This window comes from Ranitomeya variabilis, chromosome 5 (genome assembly GCF_051348905.1).
Source record: "Ranitomeya variabilis isolate aRanVar5 chromosome 5, aRanVar5.hap1, whole genome shotgun sequence".
NCBI classification, from domain to species: Eukaryota; Metazoa; Chordata; class Amphibia; order Anura; family Dendrobatidae; genus Ranitomeya; species Ranitomeya variabilis.
The window spans coordinates 192161778-192182680 of record NC_135236.1 but is presented as its reverse complement, the minus strand read 5'-3'; the positions used below and the strand labels follow the sequence as shown (position 1 = coordinate 192182680).

General features: G+C 43.3%; 1 protein-coding gene across 1 annotated transcript in view; it reads right to left on the bottom strand.

Moving 5' to 3' along the window:
* The window catches only part of USP8 (ubiquitin specific peptidase 8), a 110554-nt gene that overhangs the window by 75832 nt on the left and 13819 nt on the right, over positions 1 to 20903 (bottom strand). Inside the window, exons 3-7 of the mRNA XM_077263671.1 lie at positions 12477 to 12621; positions 11205 to 11290; positions 6964 to 7081; positions 5495 to 5546; positions 4174 to 4327 (exon numbers count right to left, since the gene is read on the bottom strand). Coding sequence (XP_077119786.1) covers positions 4174 to 4327; positions 5495 to 5546; positions 6964 to 7081; positions 11205 to 11290; positions 12477 to 12621 — 555 coding nt within the window. The remainder of the gene's footprint in view (positions 1 to 4173; positions 4328 to 5494; positions 5547 to 6963; positions 7082 to 11204; positions 11291 to 12476; positions 12622 to 20903) is intronic.

Sequence of the window (20903 nt, the reverse complement as noted above, 5' to 3'; positions counted from 1 at the left end):
CCATGTCCCCAAACGGTGAACACCATGCTACAATGGGGCTGGAATGCTGAAGGAGAGAGGATCCCACTACCCCGACCGGAAGAGGAAGAGGCATATGTGGTGCAAGGACAAGTATCCCAGACTAGATGGGACACCTCAGCAACCATGAACCAGCATCTGCAGCCGGTCTGGGTAGAGGGCGTGGAGGCTGCGGGGCTCCGTGACTCCGAAGCCTCTGTTACATTGATCAAAGAACATCTAGTACCGGACCAGTGTATTGTTCCCGGCAGCCAGATGTTAGTCAACATAGCTGGAGGAGAATCTCTGAATATTCGAAGGGCCCGACTACATTTAGACTGGGGTCACAGTCGTGGAATGGTGGATGTAGGAGTAGTGCGGAACCTACCAGTAGATGTGTTGCTGGGAAATAACCTAGGAGCAGGGTTGGTGTGCCACTGGGCCAATGTCATAACCCAAAGCCAAAGATTGGCTCACACTGCGTCAGCCGAGAGGGAACAGAGCAATCTCAGCATGCCGACTAATCCCCTGCCAGTGGTGAGTAATGCACAAAATGTAAATGACTGTTACCATGAGGGAATGTGACCTGGGGGAGGTAAATGACACCAGGGAGGCTGCTCAGGGACTTCGGGACACTGGGTCTACCATCACCCTGGTCAGCCAAAGTACTGTCCCCCCAGAACATTATTTAACAAGCCACCAAGTGACCATTCCCCATTGCTGGGGGCTCAGTACTCTGGAATGGGACACAATGGATACAAGTTCGGTTCTCATCGGGTACGTGTGGAGTTTCCCAGGTCCAACAGTGGATTAGGGGGAGGATATGGAGGACCCCGCGGGAGAAATAGACCCCTGTCCCAGCTAACTAAATACAGAGTCCTTGTCTCAGGGCTTCCCCCATCGGGGAGTTGGCAGGATCTGAAAGATCATGAGACAAGCTGGGGATGTATACTACACCGATGTACACCATGGTGGAATGGGGACTGTGAAGTTTATTCGCAAAGATGACATGGAATATGCCTTGAGGAAACTGGATGATACAAAGTTTTGTTCTCATGTAGATAAAGCTTCTTCCATTCCTGTCCGTGCTGAGAAAAGTGGGGGAGGAGTGTGAGGATATGGCCGCTTACTAAACACTATAGGACAAATGGACGTAGAGCGGAGTCCACATCTCTAAGACTTTTTCCAGCAAGGAGCACCGGTTACATCAATATTATTGTACTTTAATAGTTAATTTGCTTGATGTGTTTAATTAGTCATTTGCTTGCTTGTCAGTTCATCCTCAGGAATCAATGTTTCTATTCAGTGGCAGCCAGCAGAGGAAGACGAGTAGGCTAGATCTTATGTAAATCTAAAGGTACCGTCACACTCAGCGACGCTGCGGCGATATAGACAACGAGCCGACCTAAACTAGATCGCTGGAGCGTCGCTGTTTAGGTCGCTGTAGAGACGTCAAACACAGCAACTCCAGAACGATGCAGGAGCGATCCAGTGACGTAACGGCGACTCACTTCTCGTTCTCGCTGGTTGTTAGCTCCATGTCAAACAGCCGGAGTGTACCGACTGGCTAGAAGGAGACGCTGCGACGCCCCCTATGCTCGTTGCTGGCGTTGTTGCTTTTGATGTCAAACATGACGATACACGCCGACCTGGCGACGAAATAAAGTTCTGGACTTCTAGCTCCGACCAGCGATGGCACAGCGGGATCCAGATCGCAGCTGCGTGTCAAACACAACGAGATCGCTATCCAGGACGCTGCAACGTCACGGATTGTTGTCGTTCGCTTTGCAAAGTTGCTGAGTGTGATGGTACCTTTAGGCCAGACTATCAATCTCATCTGTATCAAGGTCTCACTCCCATTGTACACTCAAACCTAAGCCCATTGTGCGGATGGGGATAGTAGGCCCAGGGGAGAAGTCACCACGGGATTTCTCGCATACAGTCCCAGCTGATGGAATATGCTTTGTTCTGTGAGCTAAAGGATAATGTTTAAGGGGGAGGGAGAAAAAGACATGAGGGTTGAATCAGGCAGTCGTTGGAGGGATTTCGATGGAAGAGGATCCAAGCTTGGATGGATGGATGGATGATCTATGGAGTTTTGGAAATTGATTGCTGGCTGTAGGGTTATCCAATGTCTGGAGGAAAATAGGCTGTGATGGTACACTATACCAGCTGGAAATACGAAATCTGTGGGCCAACCAAAAGTTGGGAGACAGTGGGTATATACTGGTACGGGACCAGTGGAACTACCGATAGATTGTGAACTTATGGACTGAGGACACTACATTTTGGCCATCTACCTGGATTTGTTGTACAACCATGGATGTAGGGAATAAAAAAATATAGTTGAATCGTTAACCTGCCTAGGTGATTTTTATAACCCACAACCTCAGATCTTCGCAATTGGTATTTAAACTGTCTAGTTTCTGCTGTGCTCCGCAAGCATTGGCCAGCTGTCAACATGATTTAGGAGTGCTAATGGGTTGTTATGGCAAACAATGGACAGCTGAATGCCCAGTTACTGCCATGTTGGTCAATTACACAACAATTCTACCATATGACGCAATTCAGAAGTAATGTACAAGTGAGACAAATAATCACAAGTTCAAGTCGTCAAGAGGGGTTAAAGGGAACCTGTCCCCCCCCCCCCCCCTCAGGCGTTTGTAACTAAAAGAGCCACCTTGTGTAGCACAAATGCTGCGTTCTGACAAGGTGACTCTTTTAGTTATGATGCCTGCACACGCTGAAATAATCACTTATAAAATGGGCCCCCTCTTACCCTGAATCCACCAGGGAGGCGGGTCTTGCCTTCCTAATCAGACGCAGCACAGCCGTCACTCCGGGCCTGTGCGCGCCGGGCGCCGCCTCCTCTTGCTTCATTGTCGTCCCAGGCGCCTGCGCATTAAGTTTTTTTTTTTCGGGCGTGCGCAGTTCGTGCCCTTCGTACTTACAGCGCAGGCACCAGGAACGCTAATGAAGCAAGAGGAGGCGGCGCCCGGCGCGCACAGGCCCGGAGTGACGGCTGTGCTGCGTCTGATTAAGAAGGCAAGACCCGCCTCCCTGACGGATTCAGGGTAAGAGGGGGCCCATTTTATAAGTGATTATTTCAGCGTGTGCAGGCATCATAACTAAAAGTCACCTTGTCAGAATGCAGCATTTGTGCTGCACAAGGTGGCTCTTTTAGTTACAAACGCCTGAGGGGGGTGACAGGTTCCCTTTAAAAAAAAGTTGTTGTTTTTTCTTTTTAAGTTTTTAAAGGAATAAAAAGTTTAAAAAACCAAATCAGCTCCTTTTCCTAGCAAATTATACAAAACAATAACAAAACAAACATCTGGTATTGAAATGTCGATAAACGTAAAATAAAAAAAATAAATGTTACAGTACATTACTTTAAATGCTAAAACATAAAAATCTAAAATATCAGAATTGCTGTTTTTCAGTTGCTGCACTTCCCTCAAAACACGCATTAACAAAGCAATCAAAACATTGTGTGTACCCCAAAAACTTCATCAACGGAAGAATAAAAATGAAATGACTTTCAGAAAAGGGTACAACCATATTTTTCCCTACAAACTTCTGATTTTTGTTTTTAAAAACACTAATATATACATGTACATATTAGGTAGTGCTGTAATTCTACTGATCTGAAGAATCATGCTGCCGGATAACTTTTACCGCTTAATGAACTTTGTAAAAACAAAACTCTAGAGCTATTGGCAGAATTGCATTAATTTCCCCCATTTGGAATTTTTTGTCCATTTTTCAGTATATTATATGATGAAATGAATTGTGTCCTACAAAACTACAACTCAGGCCGTAAAGAACAAGCCCTCATATGTTGAAGAAAAGTTATGATTCTTTGAAGGAGGGAGGAAAAAACAAAAGCGTAAGACATGTGTGCGCGTGCATACGCACACCCGCAACGTTGTTATTGCTATAACTTTTCTCCCCACTTGGAATTTTTTCCCGATTTTCCACAACATTGTATGGTAAAATGATTACTTTTAAAGTACAAAAAATAAGCTGTCATATGGCTATGTCAACAGAGTATTAAAAAAATATTATGGCTCAAGAGGAAGAAAAACAACCTGCAAAAATGAAAAATTGTTCTTGTTATGAAAATGTTAAGATCTGGCTCAAAAGACATGGCAGAACCAAGTCTGGTGCCATACATACCCAGGACAGACGGCCTCCTCAGGAACATTTATAGAGGAATTAATATGAGATTCTTCAAAATCCATTGATCTACGAGCATCCATTATAACAACATTAATATCTGGGTCCTTCATCATCGCAAACAGTTTTACTGGAGTTATAGATCCATTAGGCACTGGAAATCGATACAAGAAAACAATATTGATTTACATCTAATATAAGCTATGCATAATAAGGAAAAAAGAAGCATTATCCATAAGGCTACGTTCACACTAGCGTTGTGCGCCGCTGCGTCGGCGACGCAACGCACAACGCACGCAAAAACGCGTCAAAACGCACGCAAAAACGCTGCGTTTTGCGACGCATGCGTCAGTTTTTGCCGAAAATCGGACGCAAGAAAAATGCAACTTGTTGCGTTTTCTTGGTCCGACGCTTGCGGCAAAAAAGACGCATGTGTCGCACAACGCAACAAAAAAAAACGCATGCGTCCCCCATGTTAAGTATAGGGGCGCATGACGCATGCGTCGCCGCTGCGTCGCCGACGCAAACCCGACGCACATTAGCTTAACGCTAATGTGAACGTAGCCTAACTGACACTGAAGTGCCCTGCTCCATGCTTTGGTTTCACACTATAGTGTGGGCAGACATTCTTTTCATTAATCTAAAGAATATTGGTATGTGTCATTTTGCAGAGAGGTTTTGGTTTACATTGGCAAACATACAGTATATGACGACTAAGAAAATAACTTGCAAAGATTATTCTGCAACAAGGACCACCCATGTACAAGGAATTACAGTACGGGTCTAAGCCATCACAACATCTACTAAAATTCTCATCAGAAAACCTGAAGAGCACTAAATTACAAATGACTGAAAAAAAAATTGGAAAGAATTCTGCCCACACGGTCAGTTTGCAGGATGTTTTGCATGTCCCTTTAAGCAAATAATCTAGAAAGTTTGCAAATACCACAGGTATTATTACGAAACATTTCTAGGAAAATGATGTATTGCTCTAAATATCACTTTTTTTCTGGTGTTTATCTCCGTAGGCTTCTCTACAGAAACTTTTTTATTAAGAAAAATATTATAAAACGTGAAAAGCAACAGCCAAAAACAGAGCCCTGAGCATTCCTCTTAGGTACCTGTATCCTGAAGGAAGCCTCACTATGCAGCTTCTCTTATAATTAATACACTATCAAGTCCACAATTTACTGTCAAGCAGGAACCACCTACTTTGATCAAGGTGTACTGATTTTATTCTTTGCTCCTAAAGATCGGTATAACTATTAATTTTCTATATATAAAGTACGTAACAAAACATTGGTACAAAAGGTAAACCTACCATTTGAAGACACTTCATTTTTAGGAAGGAGCTGTTTTTTATCACCACTTATCTGAATAAGAAAAAAATAAAATCCTTACATTTGTGGGTTTGGAACCACAAGCAGCACCATCTCTCAAACCACATATATACTCGCATACACATGTAAACAGCACATACACGCAGAAGTTATAGGTACGTATTAGGAGTATACCTGTCACCTTTCCTGCCAGCATTTCCAGGTTTGTGGCCAGACTTTCAACCCTTCCTCATATCCCCCAATTTATATCAACCTGCTTCTTCCTCCCAGGACCCCTAGCGTGCAGAAAGCACAGACTTCTCTCTTACTGGTGTGCATGCCTGTTTTTTTACTTGTCCACTAACTGCAACATACACTCTTATTGTAGAAGTCTGTGTATGACATGTAGACCCGTTTTTAGTTGATGTGCCATGTCTGGATTGTCTGCCAAATCAAATCTTTCTTCCTCTCCGATATGGTTCCTTTAATGCAGACTCCCATCATATTGATCTTGCTCTTATCTAATGGCAGCCAAGAAAGATCAGTAACGCAGGGCTTGATATATTTATCGCAGTCTCAGTGTATCCTATGTATATACCACAGTCTGTGTATCCCATGTGACCTATATACACCAATCTCAGCGTATTCTATGTATATATTGCAGTCCGTGTTTCCTATGTGTATACCGCAGTCACAGTGTATCTGTTTTATATACACAAGTGTCTCCGTGTATCCTCCGTAATGTAAATACCACAGTAACAGTGCATCCTTCGTAATTAATATATTGCAGTCTTAATGTATCCCATATGATCATATACACACACACCAGTCTCCGTGTATCCTCTGATCTGTATACAGCATTCTCAGTGTATCCTATGTGACGTATACATGACAGTCTCAGTCGGATGAAACCGGATGAATCCCACGCAAACAAACTCCATGTCTGTGGTGGAAATTGACTCGAGCGCTGCAAAGCTATAGCGCTAACTACAGAGCAGAGATGCTGCCCGATTTACTATTTCTTAACTCTTAAAAAAGTGGGGGTACATATAAAATTAAGTCTACTTTTACACCATTAACATGGACTTGTTACCGTCCATCTCCAATTTCTAAACTGTATATTTTAAGTACATTTTGCATCATGATAAAAAAATAAAAAATGTATCTGGAAGGTAGTAATGTTACTTAGGTGCATTGCCCCCTGCCGAGACCACCAGGCCTATCTCAGTGAGCAGCACTAGTGCTCAACATTGCTGATAGTCTCTGCAGCGATTGCATATGATTTCATAACATCTTATCCACAACACTACCACTGTAACATGCAGTGCAGTTCGCACCCAAAAACGTGAATGGCCAAATCGGCTACAGATGCATCTTATGTGCACAGAACCCTTACATTACAGTCAGCAACAAGCACGATATGAAGCGGCAGCCCTGAAAGTGGCTGAATTCCTATGAGAAATATTATTACATTATCAGATTGTGGAGAGACATCGGGAACTTCCTTCGGCAGACACTGCTCCTCTTGTTTCTTCTGTTCTTCCTGGTCCCTCTCTTCAAGCCTCTTTCTAACTTCAGCTTCTTCATATCTAGTGGGGAACACATGAGATATTGTATTTTATACACATTGTGGTGCTCAATACCATCATATAAACATAACCACATTGACAATAATTTACACTATGTATGGAGAACGCCGCTGTTAACGACTGATCAACAAACATCCTGGACAACACCGGTAAAGAAAAAGCAACCAATCGCAGCTTTAATTTTAAGGGTATGTGCAGAAGAAGCGGAACTAGCAGCACTTTGGACACAATGCATGTTCGCGGCATCCAAAGCGCTGCCGTCTAATGAACGCAGGTGAATCCGCATGTGGTAACTGAACCGTGCGGATTCACATCGTACAATACATTCTATTGGGGAAATTTCGAAAGAGAAATTGACCTGCTGCAGTCTGAAAAGACGCGCCATATGTCCGTCTCTGCGGATGAGGCACGGGTGTTTGTGGATGCATAGTGGGCAAGGGAATTCTTGAAATCCCATCCACTATGCTGTAACATTTGGCTGCTACGAGTGACGCTGCATAAATACACAGGTTCTAATCAGCAGTGGTTACTGATCGTCTGCACATACCCCAACAGTCATATACAACATGAATAATGCTCTATGACTGGTTGCAGTGGGCAGAACAGATGGTTTTACACGGGGAACTGGAATGTTTTCACTGGGCAATGCACCATTAACTGCTCCAGTTGGAGGAGGGAGTAGCCGGGAAGAAAAATGGAAAGTAACTGTGGGATCCGTGGCACTGACCTTTAGGGTGTAATCTAGGGTGTGAATTTTGAGGTCTGAAAGGGTCTGATCTGAAGTAAAGGTGTTATCCAGGCTTTACTAGGATTGGGAGCTGGCAGTTGTGGTCCGTGCCCTCCCTCTGCACTGTTCTCAATGTGAGGTCCATATACATGGAACAGTCTAAAAAAAAATGTGTATTCTGACAAACCACATGTTATAGCTAAAATGTCCTGAAAGTACACTTCAAATGCACCCGACTATGTAGCACAGATCAATACAATCCCAAAGGAGGTTGTCCCATAGCAAAACCATCACCAATCCACAGGACCCCAACCAATCAGGAGAACTGGGGTGCCAGAGGCCTGTGTAAAGAAGAGTATGCGAGCATGTGGGACCACCACTCCATACAATGTCTATAACTCCTGTAGACAGGAAACAGGGCCGTGATGGCATGTGATCACTAATGCTTCATTCACACAGGGGACTCTGGGTCCCTAGCTCTAAGGCTATGTGCACACTTTGCGTGTGACCTCTGCGGGTTCTCCCGCAGCGGATTTGATAAATCTGCAGGGCAAACCCGCTGCGGTTATCCCTGCAGATTTATCGCGGTTTGTTCCGCGGTTTCCGCCTATACTATTGATGCTGCATATGCAGCAATATGCAGCATCAATAGTAATGTTAAAAATAATAAAAATTGGCTATACTCACCCTCTGACGTCGCGATCTCCTCGGCGGTCTGGTTCCAAAGATGCTGTGCCGAGAAGGACCTTCGTGATGTCACGGTCATGTGACCGCGGCGTCATCACGGTCATGTGACCGTGACGTCACCGCAGGTCCTGTTCGCACAGCAACTGAGACCGGGGACGGCCGCGTGCAGCGCTGAGAGGTGAGTATAGCATCATTTTTTATTTTAATTCTTTTTTTTTTTACACTATGCTTCCCAGGGCCTGGAGAAGAGTCTCCTCTCCTCCACCCCGGGTACCACCCGCACATTATCCGCTTACTTCCCGCAACGTGGGCACAGCCCCATGCGGGAAGTAAGCGGATCAATGCATTCCTATGGGTGCAGAATCGCAGCGATTCTGTACAAAGAAGTGACATGCTGCGGGTTGTAAACCGCTGCGTTTCTACGCGGTTTTTCCCGCAGCATGTGCACTGCGGTTTGCGGTTTCCATAGGGTTTACATGTTAATGTAAACGCTATGGAAACTGCTGTGGACCCGCAGCATCAAAATCGCCGCGGATCCGCGGTAAAAACCGCGAAGTGTGAACATGGCCTAAGGCTCTATGGGGGCCACGGCAGCTGAATACCGGAAATCATACATCTATTACTTATCTTGTGGCGATGTGATAAATGCAGTTTATGGAACAACCTTTTTAGAAGGTCACCGGTGTTCAGAATGAATGCTCTGATCTGTTTTGTCAATCATACGTAAGAAAGATACTATTAAAAAGGGTTTTTCACTTTCAGTAAAGTGGACCCCAAATGCTCTAAAATAACAATCATAGCAGGTGCTTACCCTCCCCGGGTCCAGAGCCGGTTCCCAGCCACAGTGAGATTTCATCCACAGCAGGCATAATCGCTATAGCCAATCAATAAGCTCGGAGACTCATGCTGTGCACCTTGGCAGAGCCGGCCGGGTTCAGTGACTGGCTACAGCGTTAACGTGCACTATGGATGTCACCGTTGCTGCCAAAATCCAGGACTCAAGCAGAAGTAAGCAGATGGCGCTGGACTTGTGGAGGGTGACAACCTCATTTGTTTATTTTAACAGGGTTTCACCCTGCAAAATGTGCTCCAATCAGGCTCTCTCCATAACATCACATCTTATCGCTACTGTCCATAGAATATAAGTTGTAAAGCGCTGCGGAATATGTTGGCGCTATATAAATAAAAATTATTATTATTATTATTATTATAATAATAGCTCATAGTAATATATCCAATACTAAACATAGTATATGTTGACAGACTAGAATATTGAAAAAAATGTTTTTACAAATATTTAAAACACAACATTCCTTTATTTTTTATTTAAACCTCTAACTTACAGTATATATCCAGTAATATTCCTTTTAACAGTAAGACCTCCATTTTATGTTAATCCATGCTTCTTCTTTTAACCCCTTCATGACTAGTTAAATGCCGCTGTCAGCGTTTGACAGCGGCATTTAACTAGTTAATAGCAGCGGGTGGATCGCGATTCCACGAGGTCAGAAAGGGGTTAATATCATCCAGCACTGTTAACACTCGTTATATCCGTATTCGAAAAATGTCTAGCAACAGTTTTACTACATCTGTTCTGTTTAATATTGGATATATTAATATGAGCTATGTGAGGGTTCATATTGTATATAGAGAGGTTATGTGGGTGCTCACACTGTACACAGGGGGCTATGTGAGGGATCATAGTGTTTATAGAGAGGCTATGTGGGAGCTTATACTGTAAATAAAGTCTATGTGGGGGCACATACTGTATATGGGGGCTATGTGGGAGTTCATACTGGAGATAGGGGCTATAATGAGGCTCATACTGTATACAGGGGACTATGGGGGGCTCACTATATGGGGGAGGCTATGTGGGGCTCTTACTGTATACAGGGGTCTATGTGGGGGGCTCATACTTTATGTAGGGGTCCATATGTTGACGTTTACGGATTATAAGGGATCTGTTTGTGGGCTCATACAGTATATAGGAGGATGTCATACTTACTTCTGCTCAATATTAAGGGTAAGTTCACACTGGGCGTTTTTGCTGCATTTTTTTATGCTAATTTTTACCGTACCAGCAAATCCTATGAGATTTCAGAAATCTTATGCACACATTGGTTTTTTGTATGATCAGGATTTTGTGCTTTGCTGCGTTTTTTGGACATAGAGCATGTCACTTTTTTCTTTTTTGTTTTTTCAGCGTTTTTCACCAATTGACTTGAATGGGTGTTGAATAAAACGCAGCAAAAACGCAGGTATCATTTGCTGCGTTTATGATGCTGAAAATCCAAGGACATTAGCCTGGACAAAGAAAAAAAAAACACACCAAAAAACGCACCAAATACGCACCTATACCTGCGTTTTTGACGCAGCTTCTTTCCTGCCAAGAAGATCAGGTTTGCTGCAGAAAAAAAGGCAGCAAAAACTCCCTGTATGAACTTACCCTAAGTTATACAAAAAAAAAAAAAAAAAATCAATGTTAATATTAACCAGAATGAATTTCAGCCTATTGGTTTGGCCCTCTGTAAAACAGTCAGTGTCACAACTGTAGCCCCTCAGGAAAATTGCTCATCCCTGATTTAAACTATTAGAGAATTTGGAGTCCAATTTTTTTGAAAGTGGAACAAACAGAATTAAAAAAATAAAAAATAAAATACCAAACAAAATTTTCTCTCAATTGCTACTTAATCGTTCCAGCACACTTACCGGTTCTTAAGACTTTTCGAAAGCTTTTCTGCTTCTTCAATTGATTTTAAGATGGTGGTAGGCCCAAGTAAGGATTTATAGTAGTCCTATAATTAAACAGTCATTCTAAGTGCTGCTTCTATTTACTGCATATGTTAATGGTTGAACATGTCAGCAGGCAGATGAAAAAACCAGGAGTACTTATCATACCTAAAGGGTTGTCCAAATCATAAAATGTATAGAATTTACTAATATACTTGTATTATCAAAAGGTGTCCTGATCTCCAGACAGACATCAGCCTCAGTCCAGGCAGCCCAACTTCCAGCTAAGGTACAAAACAGGAAAAGGCTTCCATTGCCGATTTGTGTGTAGGGTGTAGCAAAGAGGGCTGGATAATTGGATCAGCTCAATTTCTAAGCCAGATTCATTTTCTGTCACAGCTAACAGAAAATGGGGCTGGCTTAGCTACTAAAAAGAGCCAGTTAATCATCCCCTTTCACCTATACAAGAGTTCTCCCCTTGTATATTTCCAAGTCAGGACTGGGACTGATGCTGGTATCCAGAGATCAGACTCCTTTATTAAAGGGAACCGGTCACCAGGTTTTCCCTATATCAAGTAGGGCCAGCACATGTAAGCCGTCATATATAGCATTCTAGAATGCTGTACATTACTCCTGAATGCACTCTGCATAACACAAAAAATAACTTTTATTATACTGGCCATGGGGCAGTCCGATCTGAAAGGTGTCTTGTCTTGATCTGGCGCCTCCTCTCTTACAATCATTGTCCTCCTTCCCTGCTTTGACACGTTCTACGTCATCCACATAGTGTGTCCCCATCAAGCTCCGCACAGACGCACTTCTTTGTCCTGCTGAGGGCGCACGTGCGGGGAAAGGCAAAAGAGAGCCAATATCCCGTAGGTAAAGCGGGCACATGTGCCCTATAGTGCTCTGCCTTCAGCAAGGCAGAGAGAAGAGCGCCTGTGCAGGAGTGTAGACGACATAGGACACATGAAGCAGTGGAGGAGGACGGTGATAGCAAGATCACACAATTGGTCACAAATAATATCATAAGCAGCAATACACAGTAAAAGAACAATAGTGTATATACAGCAGCAGATCTAATCACCCTGTATGCCGGGTACAGTGCTGCACCAATACCACATGCATAGCTAGAAACACTTTTACTTTGCCGAAACACAAAGGTTCAGAGCAAAATTCTATGGGGGCACAGTACAGATCTGGTATAAGAATTCTTAAACTACCTGTAATATAAACATTTAGAAACTATACCTGGCTTTGCTTGAAATCCGACCTTTTCTTAACGAGGTCAAACACAAACAAGAACTTCATATAGAGGACATAAGCCTTCTCTTCATCTCTGTCAAGTCTGCATTCCTCCGCTTTCTGAAAGATCTTGCAGGCAGTGGCAACATAGCTGAATAAAAAAAATTATGTATATTAACAAGCTAGAACTATGTTTGACAGGAGAGTATATAGAAAGATAACACTGAGCAGCTGCTCATAAGCATTTTCCCGCTAACCAAATGTATTATAAGGAAAAGGTAGGCACCTGCTTGCAACCATTGCAAAGGCTCATGAGGGGGTTTCGTATGTGACTTCTATTAGGCCCACTTGGACACTTTGGTTATTGTGTGAGAGGGTATTCTGGCTGTCTTTTGAGACTTAAGACAATTTATATACACTGCTCCAAAAAAATAAAGGGAACACCTAAACAACAGAATATAACTCCAAGTAAATCAAAGTTCTGTGAAATCAAACTGTCCACTTAGGAAGTAACACTGTTTGACAATCAATTTCACATGCTGTTGTGCAAATGGAATAGACAACAGTTGGAAATTATTGGCAATTATCAAGACACACTCAATAAAGGAGTGGTTCTACAGGTGGGGACCACAGACCACATCTCAGTACCAATGCTTTCTGGCTGATGTTTTGGTCACTTTTGAATGTTGGTTGTGCTTTCACACTCGTGGTAGCATGAGACGGACTCTACACCCACACAAGTGGCTTAGGTAGTGCAGCTCATCCAGGATGGCACATCAATGTGAGCTGTGGCAAAAAGGTTTGCTGTGTCTGTCAGTGTAGTGTCCAGAGGCGCTACCAGGAGAAAGGCCAGTACACCAGGAGACGTGGAGGAGGCCGTAGGAGGGCAACAACCCAGCAGCAGGACGGCTACCTCAGCCTTTGTGCAAGGAGTAACAGGAGGAGCACTGCCAGAGCCCTGCAAAATGACCTCCAGCAGGCCATAAATGTGCATGTGTCATAGTTAGTAAGGCCGAAAAAAGACATTTGTCCATCCAGTTCAGCCTATATTCCATCATAATAAATCCCCAGATCTACGTCCTTCTACAGAACCTAATAATTGTATGATACAATATTGTTCTGCTCCAGGAAGACATCCAGGCCTCTCTTGAACCCCTCGACTGAGTTCGCCATCACCACCTCCTCAGGCAAGCAATTCCAGATTCTCACTGCCCTAACAGTAAAGAATCCTCTTCTATGTTGGTGGAAAAACCTTCTCTCCTCCAGATGCAAAGAATGCCCCCTTGTGCCCGTCACCTTCCTTGGTATAAACAGATCCTCAGCGAGATATTTGTATTGTCCCCTTATATACTTATACATGGTTATTAGATCGCCCCTCAGTCGTCTTTTTTCTAGACTAAATAATCCTAATTTCGCTAATCTATCTGGGTATTGTAGTTCTCCCATCCCCTTTATTAATTTTGTTGCCCTCCTTTGTACTCTCTCTAGTTCCATTATATCCTTCCTGAGCACCGGTGCCCAAAACTGGACACAGTACTCCATGTGCGGTCTAATTAGGGATTTGTACAGAGGCAGTATAATGCTCTCATCAGGTGTATCCAGACCTCTTTTAATGCACCCCATGATCCTGTTTGCCTTTGCAGCTGCTGCCTGGCACTGGCTGCTCCAGGTAAGTTTATCATTAACTAGGATCCCCAAGTCCTTCTCCCTGTCAGATTTACCCAGTGGTTTCCCGTTCAGTGTGTAACGGTGATATTGATTCCTTCTTCCCATGTGTATAACCTTACATTTATCATTGTTAAACCTCATCTGCCACCTTTCAGCCCAAGTTTCCAACTTATCCAGATCCATCTGTAGCAGAATACTATCTTCTCTTGTATTAGCTGCTTTACATAGTTTTGTATCATCTGCAAATATCAATATTTTACTGTGTAAACCTTCTACCAGATCATTAATGAATATGTTGAAGAGAACAGGTCCCAATACCGACCCCTGCGGTACCCCACTGGTCACAGCGACCCAGTTAGAGACTATACCATTTATAACCACCCTCTGCTTTCTATCACTAAGCCAGTTACTAACCCATTTACAAACATTTGCCCCCAGACCAAGCATTCTCATTTAGTGTACCAACCTCTTGTGCGGCACGGTATCAAACGCTTTGGAAAAATCGAGCTATACCACGTCCAATGACTCACCATGGTCCAGCCTATAGCTTACCTCTTCATAAAAACTGATTAGATTGGTTTGACAGGAGCGATTTCTCATAAACCCATGCTGATATGGAGTTAAACAGTTATTCTCATTGAGATAATCCAGAATAACATCCTTCAGAAACCCTTCAAATATTTTACCAACAGTAGAGGTTAGACTTACTGGCCTATAATTTCCAGGTTCACTTTTAGAGCCCTTTTTGAATATTGGCACCACATTTGCTATGCGCCAGTCCTGCGGAACAGACCCCGTCGCTATAGAGTCCCTAAAAATAAGAAATAATGGTTTATCTATTACATTACTTAGTTCTCTTAGTACTCGTGGGTGTATGCCATCCGGACCCGGAGATTTATCTATTTTAATCTTATTTAGCCGGTTTCGCACCTCTTCTTGGGTTAGATTGGTGACCCTTAATATAGGGTTTTCATTGTTTCTTGGGATTTCACCTAGCATTTCATTTTCCACCGTGAATACCGTGGAGAAGGTGTTTAATATGTTAGCCTTTTCCTCGTCATCTACAACCATTCTTTCCTCACTATTTTTTAAGGGGCCTACATTTTCAGTTTTTATTCTTTTACTATAGATATAGTTGAACAGTTTGGGATTAGTTTTACTCTCCTTAGCAATGTGCTTCTCTGTTTCCTTTTTGGCAGCTTTAATTCGTTTTTTAGATAAAGTATTTTTCTCCCTATAGTTTTTTAGAGCTTCAATGGTGCCATCCTGCTTTAGTAGTGCAAATGCTTTCTTTTTACTGTTAATTGCCTGTCTTACTTCTTTGTTTAGCCACATTGGGTTTTTCCTATTTCTAGTCCTTTTATTCCCACAAGTTATAAACCACTTACAGTGCCTATTTAGGATGTTCTTAAACATTTTCCATTTATTATCTGTATTCTTATTTCTGAGGATATTGTCCCAGTCTACGAGATTAAGGGCATCTCTAAGCTGGTCAAACTTTGCCTTCCTAAAGTTCAGTGTTTTTGTGACTCCCTGACAAGTACCCCTAGTGAAAGACAGGTGAAACTGTACAATATTGTGGTCGCTATTTCCTAGATGCCCGACCACCTGCAGATTTGTTATTCTGTCAGGTCTATTAGATAGTATTAGGTCTAAAAGTGCTGCTCCTCTGGTTGGATTCTTGTGAAAGATAATTTTTCTTGGTTATTAGCAGAAACCTGTTGCCTTTATGGGTTTCACAGGTTTCTGTTTCCCAGTTAATATCCGGGTAGTTAAAGTCCCCCAAAACCAGGACCTCATTATGGGTTGCAGCTTCATCTATCTGCTTTAGAAGTAGACTTTCCATGATTTCTGTTATATTTGGGGGTTTGTAACAGACCCCAATGAGAATTTTGTTACCATTTTTCCCTCCTTGAATTTCGACCCATATGGACTCGACATCCTCATTCGCTTCGCTAATATCCTCCCTTAAAGTGGACTTTAGACAAGACTTTACATAGAGACAAACCCCTCCTCCTCTCCGATTTTTACGATCCTTTCTAAACAGACTGTAACCCTGTAAGTTAACTGCCCAGTCATAGCTTTCATCTAACCATGTCTTGGTTATTCCCACTATGTCAAAGTTACCTGTAGATATTTCGGCTTCTAGTTCTTCCATCTTGTTTGTCAGGCTTCTGGCGTTTGCGAGCATGCAGTTTAGAGGATTTTGTTTTGTTCCAATTTCCTCGCTGTGGATTGTTTTAGAAATGTTCTTACCTCCCTTCTGAGTATGTTTTCCTGGGTCTTCTTTGTTCGAGTCTAATGTTTTTCTTCCCGTCCCCTCTTCTTCTAGTTTAACGCCCTCCTGATGAGTGTAGCGAGTCTTCTGGCGAATGTGTGTTTCCCAGGTTTGTTGAGGTGTAGTCCGTCTCTGGCGAGGAGTCCATCATACAAGTAATTCAAACCGTGGTCCAGGAATCCGAATCCTTGTTGTCTGCACCATCGTCCTAGCCAGTTGTTCGCATCAAGGATCCTGTTCCATCTCCTGGTGCCATGCCAGTCTACTGGAAGGATAGAAGAAAAAACTACCTGTGCATCCAGTTCCTTTACTTTCTTCCCCAACTCTTCAAAGTTCTTGCAGATTGTCGGTAGGTCCTTCCTTGCCGTGTCATTGGTGCCAACATGTATCAGAAGAAATGGGTGGACGTCCTTGGAGCTGAAGAGCTTTGGTATCCTATCGGTCACATCCTTGATCATCGCACCTGGAAGGCAGCATACTTCTCTTGCTGTTATGTCCGGTCTGCAGATGGCTGCTTCTGTGCCTCTCAGTAGTGAGTCTCCCACCACCACCACTCTTCGTTGCTTCTTGGCTGTACTTTTTGCTGTCACTTGTTGCTGTGTACCCTTTTCTTTTTTGCTTGCTGGTAGTGCTTCATCTTAGGTGTGCCATCTTCATCCTCTACAAAGATTTGATATCGGTTCTTCAGTTGTGTGGTTGGTGATTTCTCCATGGTCTTCTTGCTTCTTTTGGTCACATGCTTCCACTCATCTGCTTTTGGAGGTTCTCTGACACTTTTTTCACCTTCTGTGACCAGTAGAGATGCTTCTGTTCTGTCTAGGAAGTCTTCATTCTCTTTGATGAGTTTCAAAGTTGCTATTCTTTCTTCCAGACCCCGCACCTTTTCTTCTAAAAGGGCCACTAGTCTACACTTCTGACAGGTGAAATTGGATTCTTCTTCTGGTTGATCTGTGAACATGTAGCACATGCTGCAGCTCACCATGTAGTTTGTCACATCTGCCATGTTGCTCCTAGATCCTGCTGACTTGCTGTGTGTTTTCCTTCTTGTGTAATCTACTCAGCCAAGCTTTCTTGCAATAATGTCCTACAGGCAAAAATTCCTTACGGCGCGCGGTTTGGTGATGCTTTCCAAGCAGCTGGTCCCGGCTGTACCCAACGATCTTCTTGCTGAGGGAGACTCTTCGCTTTTCCCAGAAGGCACCTGGAATATGCAAATTATCCTCCTCAAGCTTGAATCCCTGGTTATCCCTGTGTCTGCACAAACTGTTAGAAACCGACACCATGAGGATGGTCTGAATGCCCGACGTCTACAGATGGGGGTTGTGCTCACAGCCGAACACCGTGCAGGACGCTTGGCATTTACCACAGAACACCAGGATTGGCAAATTCACCACTGGCACCCTGTGCTTCACAGATGAAAGCAGGTTCACACTGAGCACATGCGACAGAGTCTGGAGACGCCGTGGAGAGCGATCTGCTGCCTGCAACACCCTTCAGCATGACCGGCTTGGCAGTGGGTCAGTAATGGTGTGGGGTGGCATTTCTTTGGAGGGCCGCACAGCCCTCCATGTGCTTGCCAGAGGTAGCCTGACTGCCATTAGGTACCGAGAGGAGATGCTCAGACCCCTTGTGAGACCATATGCTGGTGCGGTGGGCCCTGGGTTCCTCCTAATGCAGGACAATGCCAGATCTCATGCGGCTGGAGTGTGTCAGCAGTTCCTGCAAGATGAAGGCATTGAAGCTATAGACTGGCCCGCACGTTCCCCAGACCTGAATCCGATTGAACACATCTGGGACATCATGTCTCGCACAATCCAATCCGATCTCGCAGGTCACATTGCACCACAGACTGTCCAGGAGTTGGCGGATACTTTAGTCCAAGTCTGGGAGGAGATCCCTCAGGAGACCATCCACCGCCTCATCAGGAACATGCCCAGGTGTTGTAGGGATGTCATACAGGCACAAGGAGGCCACACACACTACTGAACATCATTTCCTTGTCTTGAGGCATTTCCACTGAAGTTGTATCAGCCTGTAACTTCATTTTCCACTAGATTTTGAGCATCATTCCAACTCCAGACCTCCGTTGGATATTAGGTGTGATTTACGGTGATAATTTTTAGGTTTTATTGTTCTCAATACATTCCACTATGTAATGAATAAAGATTTACAACTGGAATATTTCATTCAGTGATATCTAGGATGTTGGATTTTAGTGTTCCCTTTATTTTTTTGAGCAGTGTATATATTTAGGTTGCAATTGTCAGCAGATCAGATTGTCACTTATTTCTATAAGATTACATTACAGGTTTTGTCCCAGGAGGACAGACTGGCTAGAGGCTGCACCAGAGAAACTACAGGAAGCTGCGGTGGTGATGGCAATTGAGGTATCTGGCCTTGATGAATTTCCCGTTGAATTGTACAAGTTGTTTGGAGATGTACTTCACTCAGAACAGTTACAGGTTTTCCAGCGCGTTCTGAGGGTAGGATGACTATCTGCCTATGTATGATGCCTTCAGCTCGATCTTGGGCCGAGGCGACTTGATGGATAAAAACTCTGTAGGATAATCGATCCTGTGCAAGCCTAGATAAGGTCCACTAGGTTCTTCTCCACCGTTACCTAGATTGCATCACGTCACCAGGTTGCTGATCTTCCTCTTCATCTTATTTCTTCTATTCTTCCGATCATGATGCCCTTCTCTAGTGATTAGTCTCTTTGTATGAAGTGTCCAAAGTAGGCAAGTAGGCAATATTTTTATTTTGGAAATTCACCGATAGCTGCTGCATTTTCCACCCTAGGCTTATACTCGAGTCATTAAGTTTTCCCAGTTTTTTGTGGCAAAGTTAGGGGTCTCTGCTTATACTCGAGTTTAAAAATTTACAGTCACAGACTGGTACAGAGGGGAGAGGACCTGGTCCTTGCAGACTTACGTTCTACAATGTTTATTTGTTCTTGCCATCCATGGTATTAATAACATCCTTCTTCAGCACCACATTTTGAAGGTGTTGATTCTTCTGCAGTCTTGTTACTTCATCGTCCAGATTTCGCATCCGTATGTTATCACAGAAAATAACTGAGTATAAACGAGCTGTGACTTCGTTGCCAGTGAAATGTTCCTTGATTTGAAGACCTTGTCCAGTGACTCCATTGTTGATTTGCCATACCTATTCTCCCATTGACTTCCAGGGTTATCGCTGCATCTTAAGTGATCATTGAAGAGTAGGTTGAAGTCCTTTACAACTTTCAGTTCATCGTTGTCCATCTCAAATATATGTCTCAGTCAGACCTGGCAGTAATCAATATATTTGTCTTTTTTGCATTGAGTAGGCGTCCCATATGTGAGCTTTCCATCTTGACACGCCTTGACACGTGTATCGTCTGCATATTTAAGATTGTTGATTATTAGTCCAGCAATTTTGATTCCTTCTTTTTCAACAAGTCCAGCCTTCCTGAAATTATCTTCTACATGTAAAATGAATAGAAATGGTGACAGGAAGCAGCCTTGTCTGACGTCTCATCCTACTTTGAACCATGAAGTGTCGCAGTGTTCCGTTCTGAGTGTTGCTTCTTGGTCCTAATGAGGCTGATCAGACGGTTTGACACACCCATATCCTTCATGGTATTCCAAAATTTATGGTGAGCAACACGATCAAAGGCTTTGCAGTAGTCAAAGCAAAAAGAGATCTCTTTGGCTTTTTCCATTATCCATCTAATGTTAGCGAACACATCTCTTGTTCCTCTTTTTTTCGAACCCTGCTTGTTCCAATGGCAGCTCTTGGACAAAGTAAGGATGTAGCCTTCTTTGTAATATCTTCAGTAGTATTTTGCTCGGAGGTGAGGTACTGGATCGATCTTGTCCAGTACTTCAGCCATTTACAAGTTGTTCAAGATTTTATTAGCTCTATTGGAATATGGTCATATCCAGGTGCTTTGCTTTTTAACAGAAGCTCCACTGCAGCAACAACTTCATTCGGTTCACTATCATTTCCAGTCTCCGTCTCAGTTTCATCCCCTATCACCGATTCGTTCTTATAGAGGTGACATCTTTCAACATTCACACTTCTGGTTGAAACTTTTGTTGTCTCTCTGATCTTTTACTGATGTTGTCTGCTTCCTGCTTGTTACCTTTTCCTATTCGTCTTTCTTCGATGATGTTTAGGGTCTCTTCTGCCTCTTGTTCATGGTCTTTCTGGCTTCTTAAGTAATAAAATAGTCTATGTGTCCATAATTCCTCAGGCTTTCTTTCATCCGTGTACAGCTATATAAATCGATTGTGCAGACCGTTCCAAAGAACCTCAGGTTCGTTAGCCAAATCGAAGTCGGAAACAACCTGTTGTCTGAAACCATTATTGTTCTTCTTCTGAAGACAGGCAAGAATGTGTTAATTGCACATTCCTATAGCCATCTCCCTTTCCAGCTGATGGTATAATAATCGCAATATCTCGCTCTTGGGTTAGCCTCTCTCTTATTCACCCTAACCAAATTG